We start from the raw sequence: 18532 nt of genomic DNA, 5'->3' as shown, positions 1-18532 counted from the left end.
ACAGAACTCTCCACCCCAAATCAACAGACTATACATTTTTTTCAGCACCACACCACACCTATTCCAAAATTGACCATATACTTGGAAGTAAAGCTCTCCTCAATAAATGTAAAAGAACAGAAATTGTAACAAACTGTCTCTCAGATCACAGTGCAATCAAGCTAGAACTCAGGATTAAGAATCTCACTCAAAACCGCTCAACTACGTGGAAACTGAACAACCTGCTCCTGAATGACTACTGGGTACATAACGAAATGAAGGCAGAAATAAAGATGTTCTTTGAAACCAACGAGAACCAAGACACAACATACCAGAATCTCTGGGATGCATTCAAAGCAGTGTGTAGAGGGAAATTTATAGCACTAAATGCCCACAAGAGAAAGCAGGAAAGATCCAAAATTGACACCCTAACATCACAATTAAAAGAACTAGAAAAGAAAGAGCAAACACATTCAAAAGCTAGCAGAAGGCAAGAAATAACTAAAATCAGAGCAGAACTGAAGGAAATAGAGACACAAAAAACCCTTCAAAAAATTAATGAATCCAGGAGCTGGTTTTTTGAAAGGATCAACAAAATTGATAGACCGCTAGCAAGATTAATAAAGAAAAAAAGAGAGAAGAATCAAATAGATGCAATAAAAAATGATAAAGGGGATATCACCACCGATCCCACAGAAATACAAACTACCATCAGAGAATATTACAAACACCTCTATGCAAATAAACTAGAAAATCTAGAAGAAATGGATAAATTCCTCAACACATACACCCTCCCAAGACTAAACCAGGAAGAAGTTGAATCTCTGAATAGACCAATAACAGGAGCTGAAATTGTGGCAATAATCAATAGCTTACCAACCAAAAAAAGTCCAGGTCCAGATGGATTCACAGCCGAATTCTACCAGAGGTACAAGGAGGAGCTGATACCATTCCTTCTGAAACTATTCCAATCAATAGAAAAAGAGGGAATCCTCCCTAACTCATTTTATGAGGCCAGCATCATCCTGATACCAAAGCCGGGCAGAGACACAACAAAAAAAGAGAATTTTAGACCAATATCCTTGATGAACATTGATGCAAAAATCCTCAATAAAATACTGGCAAACAGAATCCAGCAGCACATCAAAAAGCTTATCCACCATGATCAAGTGGGCTTCATCCCTGGGATGCAAGGCTGGTTCAATATACGCAAATCAATAAATGTAATCCAGCATATAAACAGAACCAAAGACAAAAACCACATGATTATCTCAATAGATGCAGAAAAGGCCTTTGACAAAATTCAACAACCCTTCATGCTAAAAACTCTCAATAAATTAGGAATTGATGGGACGTATCTCAAAATAATAAGAGCTATTTATGACAAACCCACAGCCAATATCATACTGAATGGGCAAAAACTGGAAGCATTCCCTTTGAAAACTGGCACAAGACAGGGATGCCCTCTCTCACCACTTCTATTCAACATAGTGTTGGAAGTTCTGGCCAGGGCAATTAGGCAGGAGAAGGAAATAAAGGGTATTCAATTAGGAAAAGAGGAAATCAAATTGTCCCTGTTTGCAGATGACATGATAGTATATCTAGAAAACCCCATTGTCTCAGCCCAAAATCTCCTTAAGCTGATAAGCAACTTCAGCAAAGTCTCAGGATACAAAATCAATGTGCAAAAATCACAAGCATTCTTATACATCAATAATAGACAAACAGAGAGCCAAATCATGAGTGAACTCCCATTCACAATTGCTTCAAAGAGAATAAAATACCTAGGAATCCAACTTACAAGGGATGTGAAAGACCTCTTCAAGGAGAACTACAAACCACTGCTCAAGGAAATAAAAGAGGATACAAACAAATGGAAGAACATTCCATGCTCATGGGTAGGAAGAATCAATATCATGAAAATGGCCATCCTTCCCAAGGTAATTTACAGATTCAATGCCATCCCCATCAAGCTACCAATGACTTTCTTCACAGAATTGGAAAAAACTACTTTAAAGTTCATATGGAACCAAAAAAGAGCCCGCATCGCCAAGTCGATCCTAAGCCAAAAGAACAAAGCTGGAGGCATCACACTACCTGACTTCAAACTATACTACAAGGCTACAGTAACCAAAACAGCATGGTACTGGTACCAAAACAGAGATATAGATCAATGGAACAGAACAGAGCCGTCAGAAATAATGCCACATATCTACAAGTATCTGATCTTTGACAAACCTGACAAAAACAAGAAATGGGGAAAGGATTCCCTATTTAATAAATGGTGCTGGGAAAACTGGCTAGCCATATGTAGAAAGCTGAAACTGGATCCCTTCCTTACACCTTACACAAAAATCAATTCAAGATGGATTAAAGACTTAAATGTTAGACCTAAAACCATAAAAACCCTAGAAGAAAACCTAGGCATTACCATTCAGGACATAGGCATGGGCAAGGACTTCATGTCTAAAACACCAAAAGCAATGGCAACAAAAGCCAAAATTGACAAATGGGATCTAATTAAACTCAAGAGCTTCTGCACAGCAAAAGAAACTACCATCAGAGTGAACAGGCAACCTACAAAATGGGAGAAAATTTTCGCAACCTACTCATCTGACAAAGGGCTAATATCCAGAATCTACAATGAACTCCAACAAATTTACAAGAAAAAAACAAACAACCCCATCAAAAAGTGGGCAAAGGACATGAACAGACACTTCTCAAAAGAAGACATTTATGCAGCCAAAAAACACATGAAAAAATGCTCACCATCACTGGCCATCAGAGAAATGCAAATCAAAACCACAATGAGATACCATCTCACACCAGTTAGAATGGCAATCATTAAAAAGTCAGGAAACAACAGGTGCTGGAGAGGATGTGGAGAAATAGGAACACTTTTACACTGTTGGTGGGACTGTAAACTAGTTCAACCATTGTGGAAGTCAGTGTGGCGATTCCTCAGGGATCTAGAACTAGAAATTCCATTCAACCCAGCCATCCCATTACTGGGTATATACCCAAAGGACTATAAATCATGCTGCTATAAAGACACATGCACACGTATGTTTATTGCGGCATTATTCACAATAGCAAAGACTTGGAACCAACCCAAATGTCCAACAATGATAGACTGGATTAAGAAAATGTGGCACATATACACCATGGAATACTATGCAGCCATAAAAAATGATGAGTTCACGTCCTTTGTAGGGACATGGATGAAATTGGAAATCATCATTCTCAGTAAACTATCGCAAGAACAAAAAACCAAACACCGCATATTCTCACTCATAGGTGGGAATTGAACAATGAGAACACATGGACACAGGAAGAGGAACATCACACTCTGGGGACTGTTGTGGGGTGGGGGGAGGGGGGAGGGATAGCATTGGGAGATATACCTAATGCTAGATGACGAGTTGGTGGGTGCAGCGCACCAGCATGGCACATGTATACATATGTAACTTACCTGCACATTGCGCACATGTACCATAAAACCTAAAGTATAATAATAATAATAATAATAAAAGAAAAAAAAAAAAAAAGAAAGGATACAGATGAAGAGATGCATGGGGCGAGGTAGAGGAAGGCGCGCAGGGCTTCTGTGTCCTCCCTGAGTACACCACCCTCCATAGATGTCCAGCTATCCAGAAGCCCCCTGAACCCTGTCCTCTTCGGCCTTTTATGGAGACGTCACTGGATAGGCATGATTGACAACCATGTAGAAATGTGATTGGACAAAAGGGAAATATGATCTAATACTAAGAGACTGAGTGGCGAGACCCAGCAAGGCCTGTCTGTTCAGATTCTTCTTGGCTTCTCTGTGCAGCATTCTTTCCTCCAAGGTATGGGGCAGGACCCCTTCTGAAATGAGCCTTATGTCCTACAGTCAGACAAGGTAGGTCAGAGAATTTCTTCATGGCCAGCTGCATGACAGAAAGGCGGGGGAAGTTTCCTTCCTTCGGGAGAGAAAAGAGCAGGTGGAACGAGGGGAGGATAAGGCTTCTGAGGCTGGCTTCTGGGATCTAAAGTGCCCCAAAATCATGACAAGAGACTATTACGGGGGCATTGGTAATTATGAGCCAGGAACCATGGATGAAAACCAATATATATATATATCATAATGTCACACATGTGAATGAAGCCATCTTGGACACCCTACCCCCACCCAGTGCCACATGGAACAGGGAAAAGCCACCTCACCTCCCTTGGAGGCCTGCCCAGATTGCAGAATCATGAGCTAATGAGAGGTAGTTATTGTTGTAAGCCAATGCAATTTTTTTTTTTTTTTTTTGGAGATGGAGTCTCGCTCTGTCATCCAGGCTGGAGTGCAGTGGGGTGATCTTGGCTCACTGCAACCTCCGCCTCCCGGGTTCAAGCAATTCTTCTGCCTCAGCCTCCTGAGATTACAGGTGCCCACCGCCACTCCCAGCTAATTTTTGTATTTTTAGTAGAGACGGGGTTTCACCATGTTGGCCAGGCTGGTCTCGAACTCTTGACCTCAGGTGATCCACCCGCCTCGGCCTCCCAAAGTGCTGGGATTACAGGCGTGCGCCACTGCACCTGGCCAAGCCAAAGCATTTTAAGGTGGTTTTTCATGCAGCGATAGCAGATGGAAAATGCTGGATCTAGTGCTCTAAGGATTTAGTAAGAAGTCTTTCTCTGTTTCATGGCCTGCTTTCCCAGGGAGGCTGTCTTTGTATGGTGGAAGGATGTCCACTACAGCATCAGGCTTGCATTGTGCCAGCTTAGCAATGCCCACTGGAAGGGCATAGGCTTTCCCAGCAGTTCTGGCAAAAGTCTGGGGATGACTCTCATCTGCTCTGATTAGCTCATGTGCCCATCCCTGCACAAGCCACGGTGACTCTGACTGGCCAAGGCTGGATGACATGCCACTCTCTGGATCTAAGGATGGGAATGGTCCACCTTATCTAAGCCATTTGGATTAAAAGTAGGAGTAGGGTAGGTCCCAAAAGAAAACCTAGGTACTCTCTTCAGAATAAGGGGTGGGATCCTGGGCAGGCTGAAACAACAAACACGCACTACAAAAGTCAAGTGTAATCCTACCTCTTTTCATAGGCCTTTCACCATCACTCCAAACTTTAACTATTACAGCTCAAATGACCTGGTCTCTTCTTTGGTGCTTTTAGCATCTGCTGCCTTGTTGTGCTCCTTCCTTATATTTTGCAAGTAAATTCTTATTTCACACCTTAGGTATGAACCTTTGTATTTCTGATTGTTCTGACTGCATTTGTTATTTTAACAGTGTTATATTTTCCATTACTTTCTGCAGAGAGAGGCTCTTGGAGGTATCAAAGGCACAGAATTCTTACATTGACAGGAGGAATTTGCACCTGCGTTCTCCCTCTCTCTCTCTCTCCAGGGCTGACAAAACCCTAGGCACTGGCATTGCGTCCAAAGGAGGGGATGTGGTCTATTTTCCCCTTGGGTTCTGCCTCCCAAAAGGAGACCCAGATGGTGATCAGCACTGCTTGTTTTCTTTCTGTTCTGGGGAGCTTGCTCTTGTGCTATTTAATTTGTATATTTTTAAAAAATAATTTTGTATGAGTGCCCAGCAGAGCAGCTTTTGGGCAACTAGCTTATGAAATAAATTTAAATGATCTAAAAAAGAACATCCTTTGTTAATTGAAATTTAAATGAGCCTAATAAAGTTTTAATTTATCCTTCTCATTGAGGGTCAGCATTCCAGAATGGAAATCTAAGAAACAACAAGACAGTAATAGAAATGGAAAGTAGATGCCTGTTGGTACCCCCAAGCAAAGCCCAACCCTGTTTGTCAGGGCCTCTCTGAGTTTATTCACACGTAAAGTGCTATTACGTTTATTTATTTGAGAAGATACCCCTAACTGGTGATTTGAATTCCAGAATTAAGGATATCACCATATCTGTTCCTTTGAGTCTCTGTTACCTTTAAAATTTTAAATTATTCTTAACTATTGTGTGTATGTATGAATGAATGTACATCCAGTGTACCAACAGTCATTTGTTAAAGAGCATTATATATTTATAATTGTGTACCCCTCTTCTATTGAAGCCTTCTTCATCTCCCCACCAGAGATACTGTCCTGAAATTTGTGTTTATTATCCTCTTGCTTTTCTTAAACTTTACAGGAAGGCTGGGCATGGTGGTTCACGCCTGCAATCCAGCACTTTGGGAGGCCGAGGCGGGTGGATCACTTGAGGCAAGAGTTCAAGACCAGCCTGGCCAACATGGTGAAACCCCATGTCTACTAAAAACACAAAAATTAGCCAGGCATGATGTTGCACACCTGTAATCCAGATACTCAGGAGGCCGAGGCATGAGAATCACTTTAACTCGGGAGCCAGAGGTTGTACTGAGCTGTGATCGTGCCACTGTACTCCAGCCTGGGCGACAGAGTGAGACTCTGTCTCAAAACCAAAAACAAACAAACAAAAAAAACAACCAAACAAAAACTTTACATGAATCTTTTTTTTTTTTTTTTTTTTTTTGTGGAGACAAGGTCTCACTATATTGCCCAGGCTGGTCTCGAACTCCTGGGCTCAAGTGATCCTCCCACCTCAGCCTCTTAAAGTGCTGGGATTATAGACATGAGCTACCACACAGCCTACATGAATCTTACTGCAAGTAATTTTTTGTGGCTTGCTTTTTTTGTTTCTCAGTATTGTTTGTGAAATTTGTCCATATTGAGTTTTTTTAGCTGGAGTTCAGTCTGTGGCTTATTTTTTTACTTTATTGTTTATTTTCATAAGCAGAAGTTTAATTTTTTTAATGTCAAACCTTTGTGGTTTATGCTTTTTGTGTCCTGTTTTTTTTTTACTTGAGATGATAATAATGATATTCTTTCATTTTCTTCTGACAATTTTAAGTTATGTTTTTTCCACTTTAAGTCTTTAATCTGTTTTTTTTTAATTTAATTTTTAATTTTTTTAGAGACAGGTCTTGCTCTGTTTCCCAGGCTGAATTCCTGGGCTCAAGTGAACCTCTTGCTTCAGCCTCCTCAACAGCTGGGATTACAGGTGCAAGCCACCATGTCCAGCTAATTTTTTTTCTTTATTTTTCCTTTATCTGGTATTGGTTTTTGTTTATGCTGTGAGGTAGAGATCAATTTTTTTTTTTATCCAAGTGAAAAGGTAGATCATGCCCCTCCTTTGCTCAAAAATTTCCAAATCTTCCCATATTCCCCAAAATTAAAGTTCTTTTTTTTCTTTTTTCTTTTTTCTTTTTTTTTTTTTTGAGTCAGAGTTCTGCTTTTGTTGCCCAGGCTGGAGTGCAATGGCGTAATCTTGGCTCACTACAACCTCTGCCTCCTGAGTTCAAGTGATTCTCCTGCCTCAGACTCCTGAGTAGCTGGGATTACAGGCATGCGCCACCACGTCCAGCTAATTTTGTATTTTTGGTAGAAACAGGTTTTCTCCATGTTGGTCAGGCTGATCTTGAACTGCTTACCTCAGGTGATCGGCCCACCTCAGCCTCCTGAAGTGCTGGGATTACAGGCGTGAGCTACCACGCCCGGCCTAAAATTAAAGTTCTTAAAATAGAATGAAAGTCCATATATGATCTGGCCCTCTGAAATGTCTCTGACCTCATCTCTTTCCAGTGAACACTGGCCTCCTTGCTCTTCCTTGAACACTCCCGAAATGTTCAGGGCCCTTGACTTTCTGTTTGTCTGCTGGAAATTTTCAATGTCTATACTTATGGCATCCTCATTTCCCAAGTCTTTGCTCAAGGTCACCTTATCATGGAGGACTTCTCTAGCCACCCTAGCTAAAATCTCCCTCCACACACACACACACACACACACACACACACACACACACACACACACACACACACACACACACACACACACACACACACACACACACCAGCGTTTGGTATTTCTCTTCTCTTCTTTCAAAGAACTTACCTGAAAAACTCTCTGGGCCTGGTATGTTGTGTGTTGGGGTAGTGGTAGATGGGTATTTTTAGAAGTGTTGATTTAAGTTTTTGAATGGCTTAAGGACTACATGGGACTTTCAATTTCTTCTTAAGTTAGTTTTAACCCTTTCTGTATAAAAAATATATTCTTAAAATTAGCCAGAAATGGTGGCACACACCTGTAGTTCTAGCTACTTGGGAAACTGAAGTGGGAGACTCCCTTGAGACCAAGAATTTGAGGCTGCAGTGAGCTATGATTGTGCCACTGCACCCCAGCCTGGGCAACAGATACCCTATCTCTAAAAAACATTTTTTAAAAAATTTTACTTTTTGAATAGTTAATACATGCCCACAGTATAAACATTCAAGTTTCAAAAGTATACACAGTGAAAATTAGATCTCTCTCCTATCTCTGCCTTCTAGCTACCTGGTTCCCCTCTCTTGGCATCAATTTCTTGTCTGTTTCCCTAGTTTCTTGTTTATCCTCCCAGATATATGTCGTGCATGTAGAAGCACATAACATATATTGTTTTTACATAAATGGTGGAATGCCATATATATTATCCTGCACATTGCCTTTTTTCCCCTTAACCATGTATGTTAGATTTGCTTCCAAAGCTATTCATAGAGGGCTGCCTCATTTCTATTCCAGTTATCTAATACTCTATTGGATGATGTATCATCATTTATTTACTTAGTCTCCTTCTGAAGGATAATTAGGCTATTCTGCCTTTACAGTGGCCATCTAAGAAGCCAGTGTGTTTTGCCCATCTTTAATCGCTGCTTCACCCTGATGTCAGATATACCTTCTCCTTAAACTTCCATTCCCATGCTATCATTTCCCTGTTCAAGAATTTCCAGCAGCTGCCCAGTTCCCACAGAATAAGGCTGAACTTCTTACCCTTGAATGAAGATCCTGCATGGTCTCTGCCTTCTTTTCCATCATGTCTTCCTGTTCCTGAGGACACTCCCCAAAACTGATGACTTGAGGTTTTCCCAAATGTACCTCTGATTTTAGGGGCTCCAAAGTTTTCTTCAGCCTGCTCTACCGTCCCCCTTGAACCCTATGAGGGAAATCCTTCCCTCCCCCTGGGCTGGTCACACTGGGCTCCAGGTCCTCTCTGGAACAGCTGCACTTTAAATATTTCAGCCCAGTCTCCCACTGTACACCCTACAGAGCCAGAACAGGTGTTCTGAATTTTGTTTGGGGTTACTGATATTTAAATTGTTCACCAATGGTCCTTTCTCTTCTAGACTCCAAATTCCTTGTGGGCAGGGACTGATCACTGGGAATGGGGAATACTAAAATGAAAAGATATCCTGACTTCCAAGTAGCTTAAAACATAAAGGTAAGTTGGGCAGTGGCTCACGCCTGTAATCCCAGCACTTTGGGAGGCTAGGGCGGGTGGATCACGAGGTCGGGAGATCGAGACCATCCTGGCTAACACGGTGAAACCCCGTCTCTACTAAAAATACAAAAAAATTTAGCTGGGTGTGGTGGCAGGCGCCTGTAGTCCCAGCTACTTGGGAGGCTGAGGCAGGAGAATGGCGTGAACCCGGGAGGCGGAGCTTGCAGTGAGCCGAGATTGCACCACTGCACTCCAGCCTGGGTGACAGAGCGAGACTCCGTCTCAAAAAATAAAAATAAAATAAAATAAAATAAAGGTGAGCCAGATATGCAAAATTAAAATACACAACACGGTAGGATCTTAGTTTAAGTGGAAGTATGCTCTATGCTCAGGGCAATCATGGTCGGGGGGAGTCTTTTATTTCATTTTTTAACTTTAAATCTCTGGTCTCTAGTCCAGGGTCTGGTACATGGCAGCTGCCCAGTAAGCGCCTGTTGAATGGAGAATAACATAAAAAGAGGCATTTAAGGCAACTGTCAACTTCTTGCAGTAACAGCCACCTTTTATATACAAAATAAGTCAACAGATAGTGTAGTGTGGATGTCGCTCATCTTTTGGGGAGAAAGAGGGCTGTGTGGGAGCGGGTGGAATCAAGTTTCAGCCAGGAAGGGAGGCAAAGACATTGCCTCCCGGGTCGGGGGTGGGTGGGGGGTCCCGACGGCTGCGGGGCGCGGGAGAGGCGGGGAGAAGGGAAGGGGGAGGAGACTCTCGCCTCCTGCCCCGCCTCCCCCACCCCGCGGCGGCGGCGGCGCAGGGCGGCCGCGCGGGTGTTGGCACCAGAGGCAACAGCTGCAGCAGCCGCGCCGCCCCTTCGCCCGTGGCTCCCGGGGTGAGCCCGAGCACGGCCGGCGGCTCGCGGCGCGGCAGCCCCAGAAGACGGGAAAGTTCGCGGCCGGAGCGCGGAGATGCCGGGCAGCGACACGGCGCTCACCGTGGACCGGACCTACTCGGACCCCGGCCGGCACCACCGCTGCAAGAGCCGGGTGAGCGCCGCGGGCTGGGGGGCGGCGGGTGCGCGCGGGCCCGGGGGCGAGGCGGGCTGGGGCGGCGGCTCAGTGCTAACCCACGCGCCCCCAGCGTTTCGCCTCCGGCCTCCGCTGCCGCCGGAGGTCCGTGCCTCCCCGATCCTCCGAGCTAAAAGGGTAGGCGTCGGGGGCGTCGGAGCCCGGGCTGCGGTTCTGGGATCCCAGGTCCGCCTGCCCCTCACGGCGCCCAGGTCCCCGCGCGCTATGCGGGACGCCCGGTTCCCCGACGGCCCGCGCTCTGCTGTCCTCCCCGCCAGGGAGCGCCCGCCGCTCCGCGAGGGAATCCCGCCACCCGCGGCCCCGCGTCTCCAGGTCTCCGGGGTCTCGCCCTGGGTGTGACGGTGCCCTCCCCGCCGAATGTCCCGGCGGCCGCCCTGTCTCCCGGTCCTCGGGGCGTGTGGCCGGAACCCGAGCGCGGTGCGCAGCCGGAACGCGGGGAGGCGGCGGACGGGCTCTGCCCAAGTGAAAAGTCAGAATCTTTGCGCTGCCTCTCCGGAGTTTCGAGCCGAGCCGAGCAGGCGCCCTCGCCATTGTTTGCAGTGTAATTTGCTGTTGCTGATTTTGGCTGTGGGCGAAAATAACTCATTCTGAGCCTGCTGCAGAGACGAGCCCTGTAGGGCTTCAAAATAAAGACGGAGGCCGCAGCCCAAGCGCGGGTCTCTCCTGGGAGAGGAAGCCTTCGCCCTCCCCGGTGAATACCTTTGCCCTCCCGGGCTGTTGAATCGTCGAGGCTGGATGTGAGGCTCTGTAACCCGTTCTCCCCACGGCTGATTGAAGTGCCATTTAACAAAGCACCTCCTCCACGCTGGCATCTGTTCTGGCAGGAGGCACCTGGAGTTGTTCTTTGCTCCGCCAACTACTTACTCGCTTGTCCGAGAACTGGGGATTTGGGTGTCAGCCTCTGTGTAAAGTTCACGGAGGGAGAGCCGGGCTCAGATTCTGGCCTGCCACCTCCGAGATCGAGAGACCAAATGGATGGAAATAGTAGCAATAGTGACGGGGTTGTGTCGCGGCCCTTTGTGCAGGATTTAGGTCTTCACTCATAATTTGAAATAGTAATCGATTGCCCCAGAAGTGAAGCAATGAGTCTCTGGTTTATTTGCCCGCTTTCCCTTTTTCCTTTAGCATCTGTTAATCATTTTGGAAGAATGATTTTAGTTTTTACAGATTGAATATATTTGGTGGAATAATACCTCATGCACTCATCTCAACCTTATAATTCTCTTATTTTTGCACTTTCTTTAAAAGTTTCGTAACAGTTTGCTATGAAAATAATCAAACTCCATTTGGAATAAACATTGAAGAAATGTGCTTACCCACAGGTAGACATTTCTTCTTGGATAGCTGTAATACTAGTTAACAGAACTATGAAGAAAAGGAGATCATTTTCGAATGCATTTGTAATTGAGAGGATTCTGTAAAGTTAATGTTGCAGACTTGAAATGTGAAAGCTTGTTTTTTCTTGTCACAACTGTGATCTTCTTTGTGTAAACAAGATTAGTAATCTTAGCGGGATGGATGGCTCATTGTCAACTCATTTAAGTGGTTTGGCAAAACTCATGCAACTTTACAAAACTCACTCTTCACAACCTGTAAAATGGTGGTGATAAAGTTTGTGCCTCAACTGCTTAGGTGGAATGTGGTAAAGCAAGTGTGTAAGGTAACTGCAGACTGTTTCTGCCGCATCTGCCACTGTTCCCTGTCTACGCCAGTCTTTTCTATTAAAAGGTCAAAACCTTATGTGAAGGAGATTTCTTGATTTTCTTTAAAATTCTGCTGACGGGCCGGGGGCGGTGGCTCACGCCTGTAATCCCACCACTTTGGGAGGCCGAGATGGGTGGATCACCAGGTCAGGAGTTCAAGACCAGCCTGGCCAACATGGTGAAACCCCGTCTCTACTAAAAATACAAAAATTAGCCGGGCGTGGTGGTGGGCGCCTGTAATCCCAGCTACTCGGGAGGTTGAGGCAGAGAATTGCTTGAACCTGGGAGGCGGAGGTTGCAGTGAACCGAGATCGCGTCAGCCTGGGCACAGAGCGAGACTCTGTCTTTAAATAAATAAATAAATAAAATAAAACAGTTCTACTGACAATGTTATTGTACCTGCTGCCTTGTATTGTTAGCATGGAGATACCCGATTTTTAAATAAGCTGTGTATTAAAACTGAGTTAGACATTATATGTGCTGATTATCCTAAATTAGCACATTGGGCCAGTCAGATCTAGTGAAGAGAGGAAATCAGAGAAGGGCTAGAACTTTAGCAGACCGTAATCACAAATTCCACTACAGTGATGCTGGACTTCTTGAGGTCCCAGTTTAAACTTATCAACTATCTGCTTTTAGGTTTTTTATTGTTGAGACAGTGAGGAATAGGTAGAACTAGTGAAATTTTTGTAAACTCATAATAAGAACTTTTCTCAAGCAGGTTTGATGTAATTTCAAGTCTGTCCTGAGGCTACAATAAGTCTGTTGTAATGAAGGGAAAGCAACAATTTTACTGTGCAGAAAGTATTCATCCCCTTAAATGATCGTAGTTCCTGTATTGTGGAACTCACTTGGATGCAGCTGTAAAGATATGTTTTCCTGACACCCAGAAAGTATGTGATGAGAGAGGAAGACATCAAGTGCTAATTTCTTGATGTCACCATCTCCTTGGGAGGAAACTAGTATAGGATTTAAAAAGAACCCTTTTATGAACTCATTTGGTGAATTAGCTCCCCTAAAAATGCTAACGAGAACTGGGGGTTCATGGGAAGAGTTGATTAATCTTTCAGGGATACGGAGTTTCTGCCTAGAAGTGGGCAAAGACTCCATGAGATGAAGTTCTTAGTTACTGAATGGTCATTTTTTAAATTCAAAATCAATACCTGTTGAGATAACAGGGAAACTACATGGTCTCTCTTGCTGGGCTTATTTCAGCCTTTGAGACTGGAGTAATAATGAGGCAGTGTACTCTTTCAACATTGCAGAAATCTATTTTTACAGCCAGGTGGACTAAGCTAGATAACCCCTCCCCCCTTAGTGAAAATGTAAGTAATGAATTCTGTAATTGTTGCTAAGCTGACAAGTCAGGATCATTCACATTTTAAAACTTCATCTTTGTAAAACTCAGAAATGGTGCTTGTTAACTTGATGCACATATCTCTCTACTTTAAAAGAAAGAGCATCCATAATTAGACTCCTACTTTTTTTTCATGCCCTAGATAGTTAAAGCCTATCATCTTTTTAAGAATACAGGCCGTCTGCTTTCTGTACAGTAACTGGCTTTTATTAATGATGTGTGAATTAGGTTTTCTTTTAGTTGGTTTTCATTTTAAATGTTCTAAAATGCCCTCTCCAGCCACTTGAGTATAGTGGTGGACAGCTGGGGCTCTGGATCTATGTGGGTTGTATTCTGGCTCTTCGAGCTTCGTAACTGGGTGACCACTGGGGCAGGGTCCTAAATAGCCTTTCTGAGCCTCCGGTTTCCCATCTGTAAAAGAGGTAATACTCCACTCTTCTGGGAGTGATTGCGTGTCTTAAATAAGAAAGTATTTGTTTAAAAAAAAAAAAATGCTGGGCACGGTGGCTCACGCCTGTAATCCCAGGACTTTGGGAGGCCGAGGCAGGTGGATCACCTGAGGTCAGGAGTTCAAGACCAACCTGGCCAACATGTTGAAACCCTGTCTCTACTAAAAATACAAAAATTAACCAGGCGTGGTGGCAGGTGCCTGTAATCCCAGCTACTCGGGAGGCTGAGGCAGGAGAATCGCTTGAACCCTGGAGGCGGAGATTGCAGTGAGCTGAGATTGTGCCATTGCACTCCAGCCTGGGGGACAAGAGTGAGACTTCGTCTCAAAAAAAAAAAAAAGTGTGTGCACTCAAATATTAGCTATTTAAAAAAATTTTTTTTTAAATTTATGTTCTCTCATTGGGTGAAAAAGCTGTATTTGTCTGTATGTCAGGTTAATACTTTTTTTCTATTTTGTTGGTGCTACTAATCAGAACTGCTAGTCATCTTGAGTGCCTGCCCTCCCCCATCTCTCTAACCTATTAGCAATACCAGCGCACCTTTCTCTGACATTTCTCTGGAATTGGTTTCTTCCATATCTCCCAATCATCCCCCACCTTAGTCACTTGTGACCTTCACCAACTTCTGTTCCATCCTGCATGCAAGGACCATATTATTTTCCCTACAGAACCATTTTCATTAGGATAGTCCCCAGAATACAGATCTTGTACCAGTGCTGTTTGCTACCAGTGCAATCTTGGATCCTGTAATCACTCTAAGCCTTAGTTCCCACTTCTACATAATAGGGGTGTTTTGAGGAATAAATTCAATAATGTCTATAAAATGTTTAACTCCATGCCAGGTGCACAATAAGAAATCAATAGATGGTAACCACTTTTACTATAGGCTGAGCATCTCAATCCAAAAACCAAAATTCAAAATGCTCCAAAATCCAAAACTTTTTGGGCGTCAGCATGATGCTCGAAGGAAATGCTTACAGGAGCATTTCTGATTTCAGATATTTCTATTTGGAATGCTCAACCAGTAAGTATAATACAAAGATTCCTAGGCCGGGCATGGTGGCTCATGCCTGTAATTCTAACACTTTGGGAGGCCAGGTGGGTAGATCACTTGAGTTCAGGAGTTTGAGACCAGCTTGGCCAACATGGTAAAATCCGGTCTTTACTAAAAATACAAAAAAATTAGCTGGGCATGGTGGCGGGTGCCTGTAATCCCGGCTACTAGGGAGACTGAGGCAGGAGAATCGCTTGAACCTGGGAGGCAGAGGTTGCAGTGAGCCAGGATTGTGCCATTGCACTCCAGCCTGGGCAACAAAGCGAGACTCCATCTCCACAACAAAACAAAACAAAACAAATTCCAAAATCTGAAATCTGAAACACTTCTGGTTCCAAGCATTTTGAATAGGGGACCTGTACTATATGGAAGAGGGGTTTGTGAGGTTAGAAATGGAAAGGCTGCTAATTTTGTGAAAAGTATAGACTTTTCTAGCATTTTGCTAGCATTTTGTGCCTCCTTGCATCATGTTTCTCATGACATTGACTGTTTATGTGTTTAATGCTTACATGTATTTATAAACTATAGACATTGGCACTTTGAGAGCAAGATGCTTCGTTTATTCAAAAAATACTTACTGAGCACCTTCTGTGTGCTGGCTGCTGATCTAGGCATCAGGAATACAATGGTAAATGAAACAGTCTGGTCTCTGTGGAAACTTAATATCTGGTGGGTGTATCTCATTTATTCTTGTGGTTCCAGACAATACCCCTGTCTTGTACAGGAAGACATGATGATAATACATGCAGAAATCTCTAACATCTGAGGTAAAATTTGTGTCAAGCGTGAGTGCCACCTGTAGTATATCTTCAAGTGTTCAGTGGTTTGGAAATCCATCGATGAGTAATGACCAAAGGCAATGAAGAAGCGGATGCTGTAGCCCTTCTCACAGTGGAACTGGTTGGGTAGTGATGTAGTAAGTTGATGATCACATGCTTACTCCCTGGGCAGGAAATAGAGGGAGTGGAAACTGACCTCTGTCCTGGAGGACACTGACCCAGTGAAGTGGTAAGCTGAGTAGTACACAGATACCGTTTTCACCAGTGATTTGTTTTATTCTAAAGACCTCGTTAAAGAGAATGAATAATGGTGAGTGTCTCAAGCCAGGTTTTTCTTACATTTAGGATGAGCAAAGTAATGCGGTATGTGTTTTTCGATCTGTACTTTGTTGAAGGCTCTCCCTTTAGAGGAGAAGGAATTGCCAGCCACCAGCAGCTCACCTGCCTGTCACATCCGCTGTAGAGAGCACCAAGACAGCTGCTACCAAGTTGGATCTCAGGGTGTGTTTTGCTTCAGACCCTCTGCCTGAATTTCCAGGGCTGCTGCTAAAGTCAGAAATCAACCTAGTCCTACTTGGAAAATGCCCGCAGCTTGACTTAGAAGAGTCTGCAGCTTTCAGCCTTGCAGTTTCTTAATTGTGTTTTCATGTTTTCAGTGGAGGGGAGGAGGGTGACAAAAGAAAAGGAAGAGAACCATGAATCACTGTACTGTGAATCAGAATGAGGACTTTTCATTCCTTCGAAAGAGAACATCAGGATATATGATTTGTGCATAGGCCAACTGCTTCCATCGACTTGGGAGGGGTGCTGCCTGAAAGAAACCATAGTATATTTGTGGATTATTCCTCTGTAAGGAGGTAAAAAGAACATAGGTGAAAGGAAGAATGCAGTCACAATAATAGTTAATGTGTACTGAGTGCTTACTCTATACCAGGCAACATGAAGCAGTTCAAATACATGATCTCCTTGATCTTCCACAGTATCCCACTTTTCCATTTTACAGATGGGGAGGCTGAGGCCCAGACAGATTAATAGTTTCTCTAAGATCTTGTGGCTATTAGGAAACTATGGTAGAGCTAGGGTTTGAACCTGTGTATGTCTCAACTCCAGAGCTTGACTCTTCACCACTTCCCTGTCTGCCTCCATGGCGAACACTGGAGAGCAGCCCAGTCTTTCTAAACTAGTTGGGTGCCTGGGGATGGATGTGTACAGCATCTGCTGGGCACTTACCCTAATTATGTGCTCTAATTCTTATGACATACACATTGCCAGTCTTTTGCACATAGTCATATATTCCCAGTAAACATGTGAATGAATGATACAGAATGATAGTTCGTGAACTTTAATGCCTAGGATATGAGAATTTTGCTAGTAGTTTGAAGTCTTAAAGGCTGTCAAATAAGCTCATGATTTCAGATCATTAAAGAACCGTGTTTTCGCCTGATGTTTGGTCTCCTGAGGATGGACTGTTGAATAGCAAGATGAAGGTGGTGCTTCCTTGTGACCATTGAGTTCAAGACATGCCTGCAAACGTGTCTCCTCAGTAGATCCTCATGACTGGCCTATGGGTTCACACCTTCTTTTGAGCCATGTCATCAGTCACCTACCTGGTGATCTTTCTGTGAAGGCTCTTGTAATATTAAACCATGCCTTCTTGTGTCCCCTGCAGAACATCACACTTTGGAGGAGTGCACTGGAGTGGTTAAGAGTGCCAGTCGTGGAGTTATCTGCCTCGGTTGACTTTCTGTTTTTTTTTTAGACAGAGTCTCACTCTTTTGCCAGGCTGGAGTGCAGTGGTGCAATCTTGGCTCACTGCAACCTCCGCTGCCCAGGTTCGAGTGGTTCCCCTGTCTCAGCCTCCCGAGTAGCTGGGACTGCAGGTGCACGCCACCATGCCCAGATGATTTTTTTGTATTTTAGTAGAGACGGGGTTTCACTATGTTGGCCAGGATGGTCTTGATCTCCTGACCTCGTGATCTGCCTGCCTCGGCCTCCCAAAGTGCTGGGATTACAGGCATGAGGCTCTGCGCCTGGCCCAGTTGACTTTCTATAGTGTACCCTGCCGCATGGTACCAAAGTTAGGTTTTTACAAAGGTTGTCACAATACTTCCCTTGGAGGACTGTTGTGAGAATTAAACGGTGTAGTACGTGTAAAGCACTGTTGAGTGCCAGCACCTGCTAAGTGCTCAGTTAATGTTCAGATGGGAGAGGAATAATAATAACAGTATGTAACAGTGGTATAGCCATCTGGCCATTGCAGGAGCTGCAAGTGAGCAGAGACCGTGGGTATGATTTCCAAGACTTTGAGTTCTCTCCAGAGACCAGATCTTTTCAGGGATTGCTTCCTGAAATGCATCCCATTTAGTGCCGGTCCCCTGAGGAAGCCACATTTTAAATGGCTGATTGTAAAACCTGTATCTTCCTCAGGTCTTAAAGGCATTCGAGGAGACTGTGCCAACTAAAAACATTACAAAGGGCAGCTTAAAGCAACTAGAAAACATAGCCAGGTGTCCACACCAGAACTCCCTGTGGAACCCTGGCTTGACTGGATTAAAGGTACGAAGGCAGAGGGTTGGAAAGTTAGATTCAAGGTTTTACCATGGTAGAACTGGAAGGGAATTTAGACATTATTAACTCCAGACCATTCCATTTGCAGAAGCAGAAAATGACACCAGCCAGACTGTAACCAGTAAAATTATGTATTTAATACAGACTGATTGGGACTAACCATTATTCCATCTTCTGTCTTTAAAAAGGATTGCTTTACATAATTTTTAAATATCAAATTAATTGCTGAGTTATAGGGGTGGAATGAGAATTTAAAATTATTTTCAGTAGGTATGAACTAATTTA

General features: G+C 43.9%; 1 protein-coding gene across 2 annotated transcripts in view; it reads left to right on the top strand.

The window, feature by feature from the left end:
* The window catches only part of TMCC3 (transmembrane and coiled-coil domain family 3), a 311066-nt gene that overhangs the window by 218998 nt on the left and 73536 nt on the right, over nucleotides 1-18532 (top strand). The window contains 1 exon segment of one of the 2 annotated variants that reach the window (NM_001131731.1): nucleotides 10208-10295. The exons of the other annotated variant lie outside the window; for it this stretch is intronic. Coding sequence (NP_001125203.1) covers nucleotides 10218-10295 — 78 coding nt within the window. The 5' untranslated portion in view covers nucleotides 10208-10217. 2 annotated transcript variants of the gene reach the window in all.

This window comes from Pongo abelii, chromosome 10, assembly GCF_028885655.2.
Source record: "Pongo abelii isolate AG06213 chromosome 10, NHGRI_mPonAbe1-v2.0_pri, whole genome shotgun sequence".
NCBI classification, from domain to species: Eukaryota; Metazoa; Chordata; class Mammalia; order Primates; family Hominidae; genus Pongo; species Pongo abelii.
Note: the sequence above shows the minus strand (reverse complement) of the source record. Positions and strands in the feature narration are given on the sequence as shown.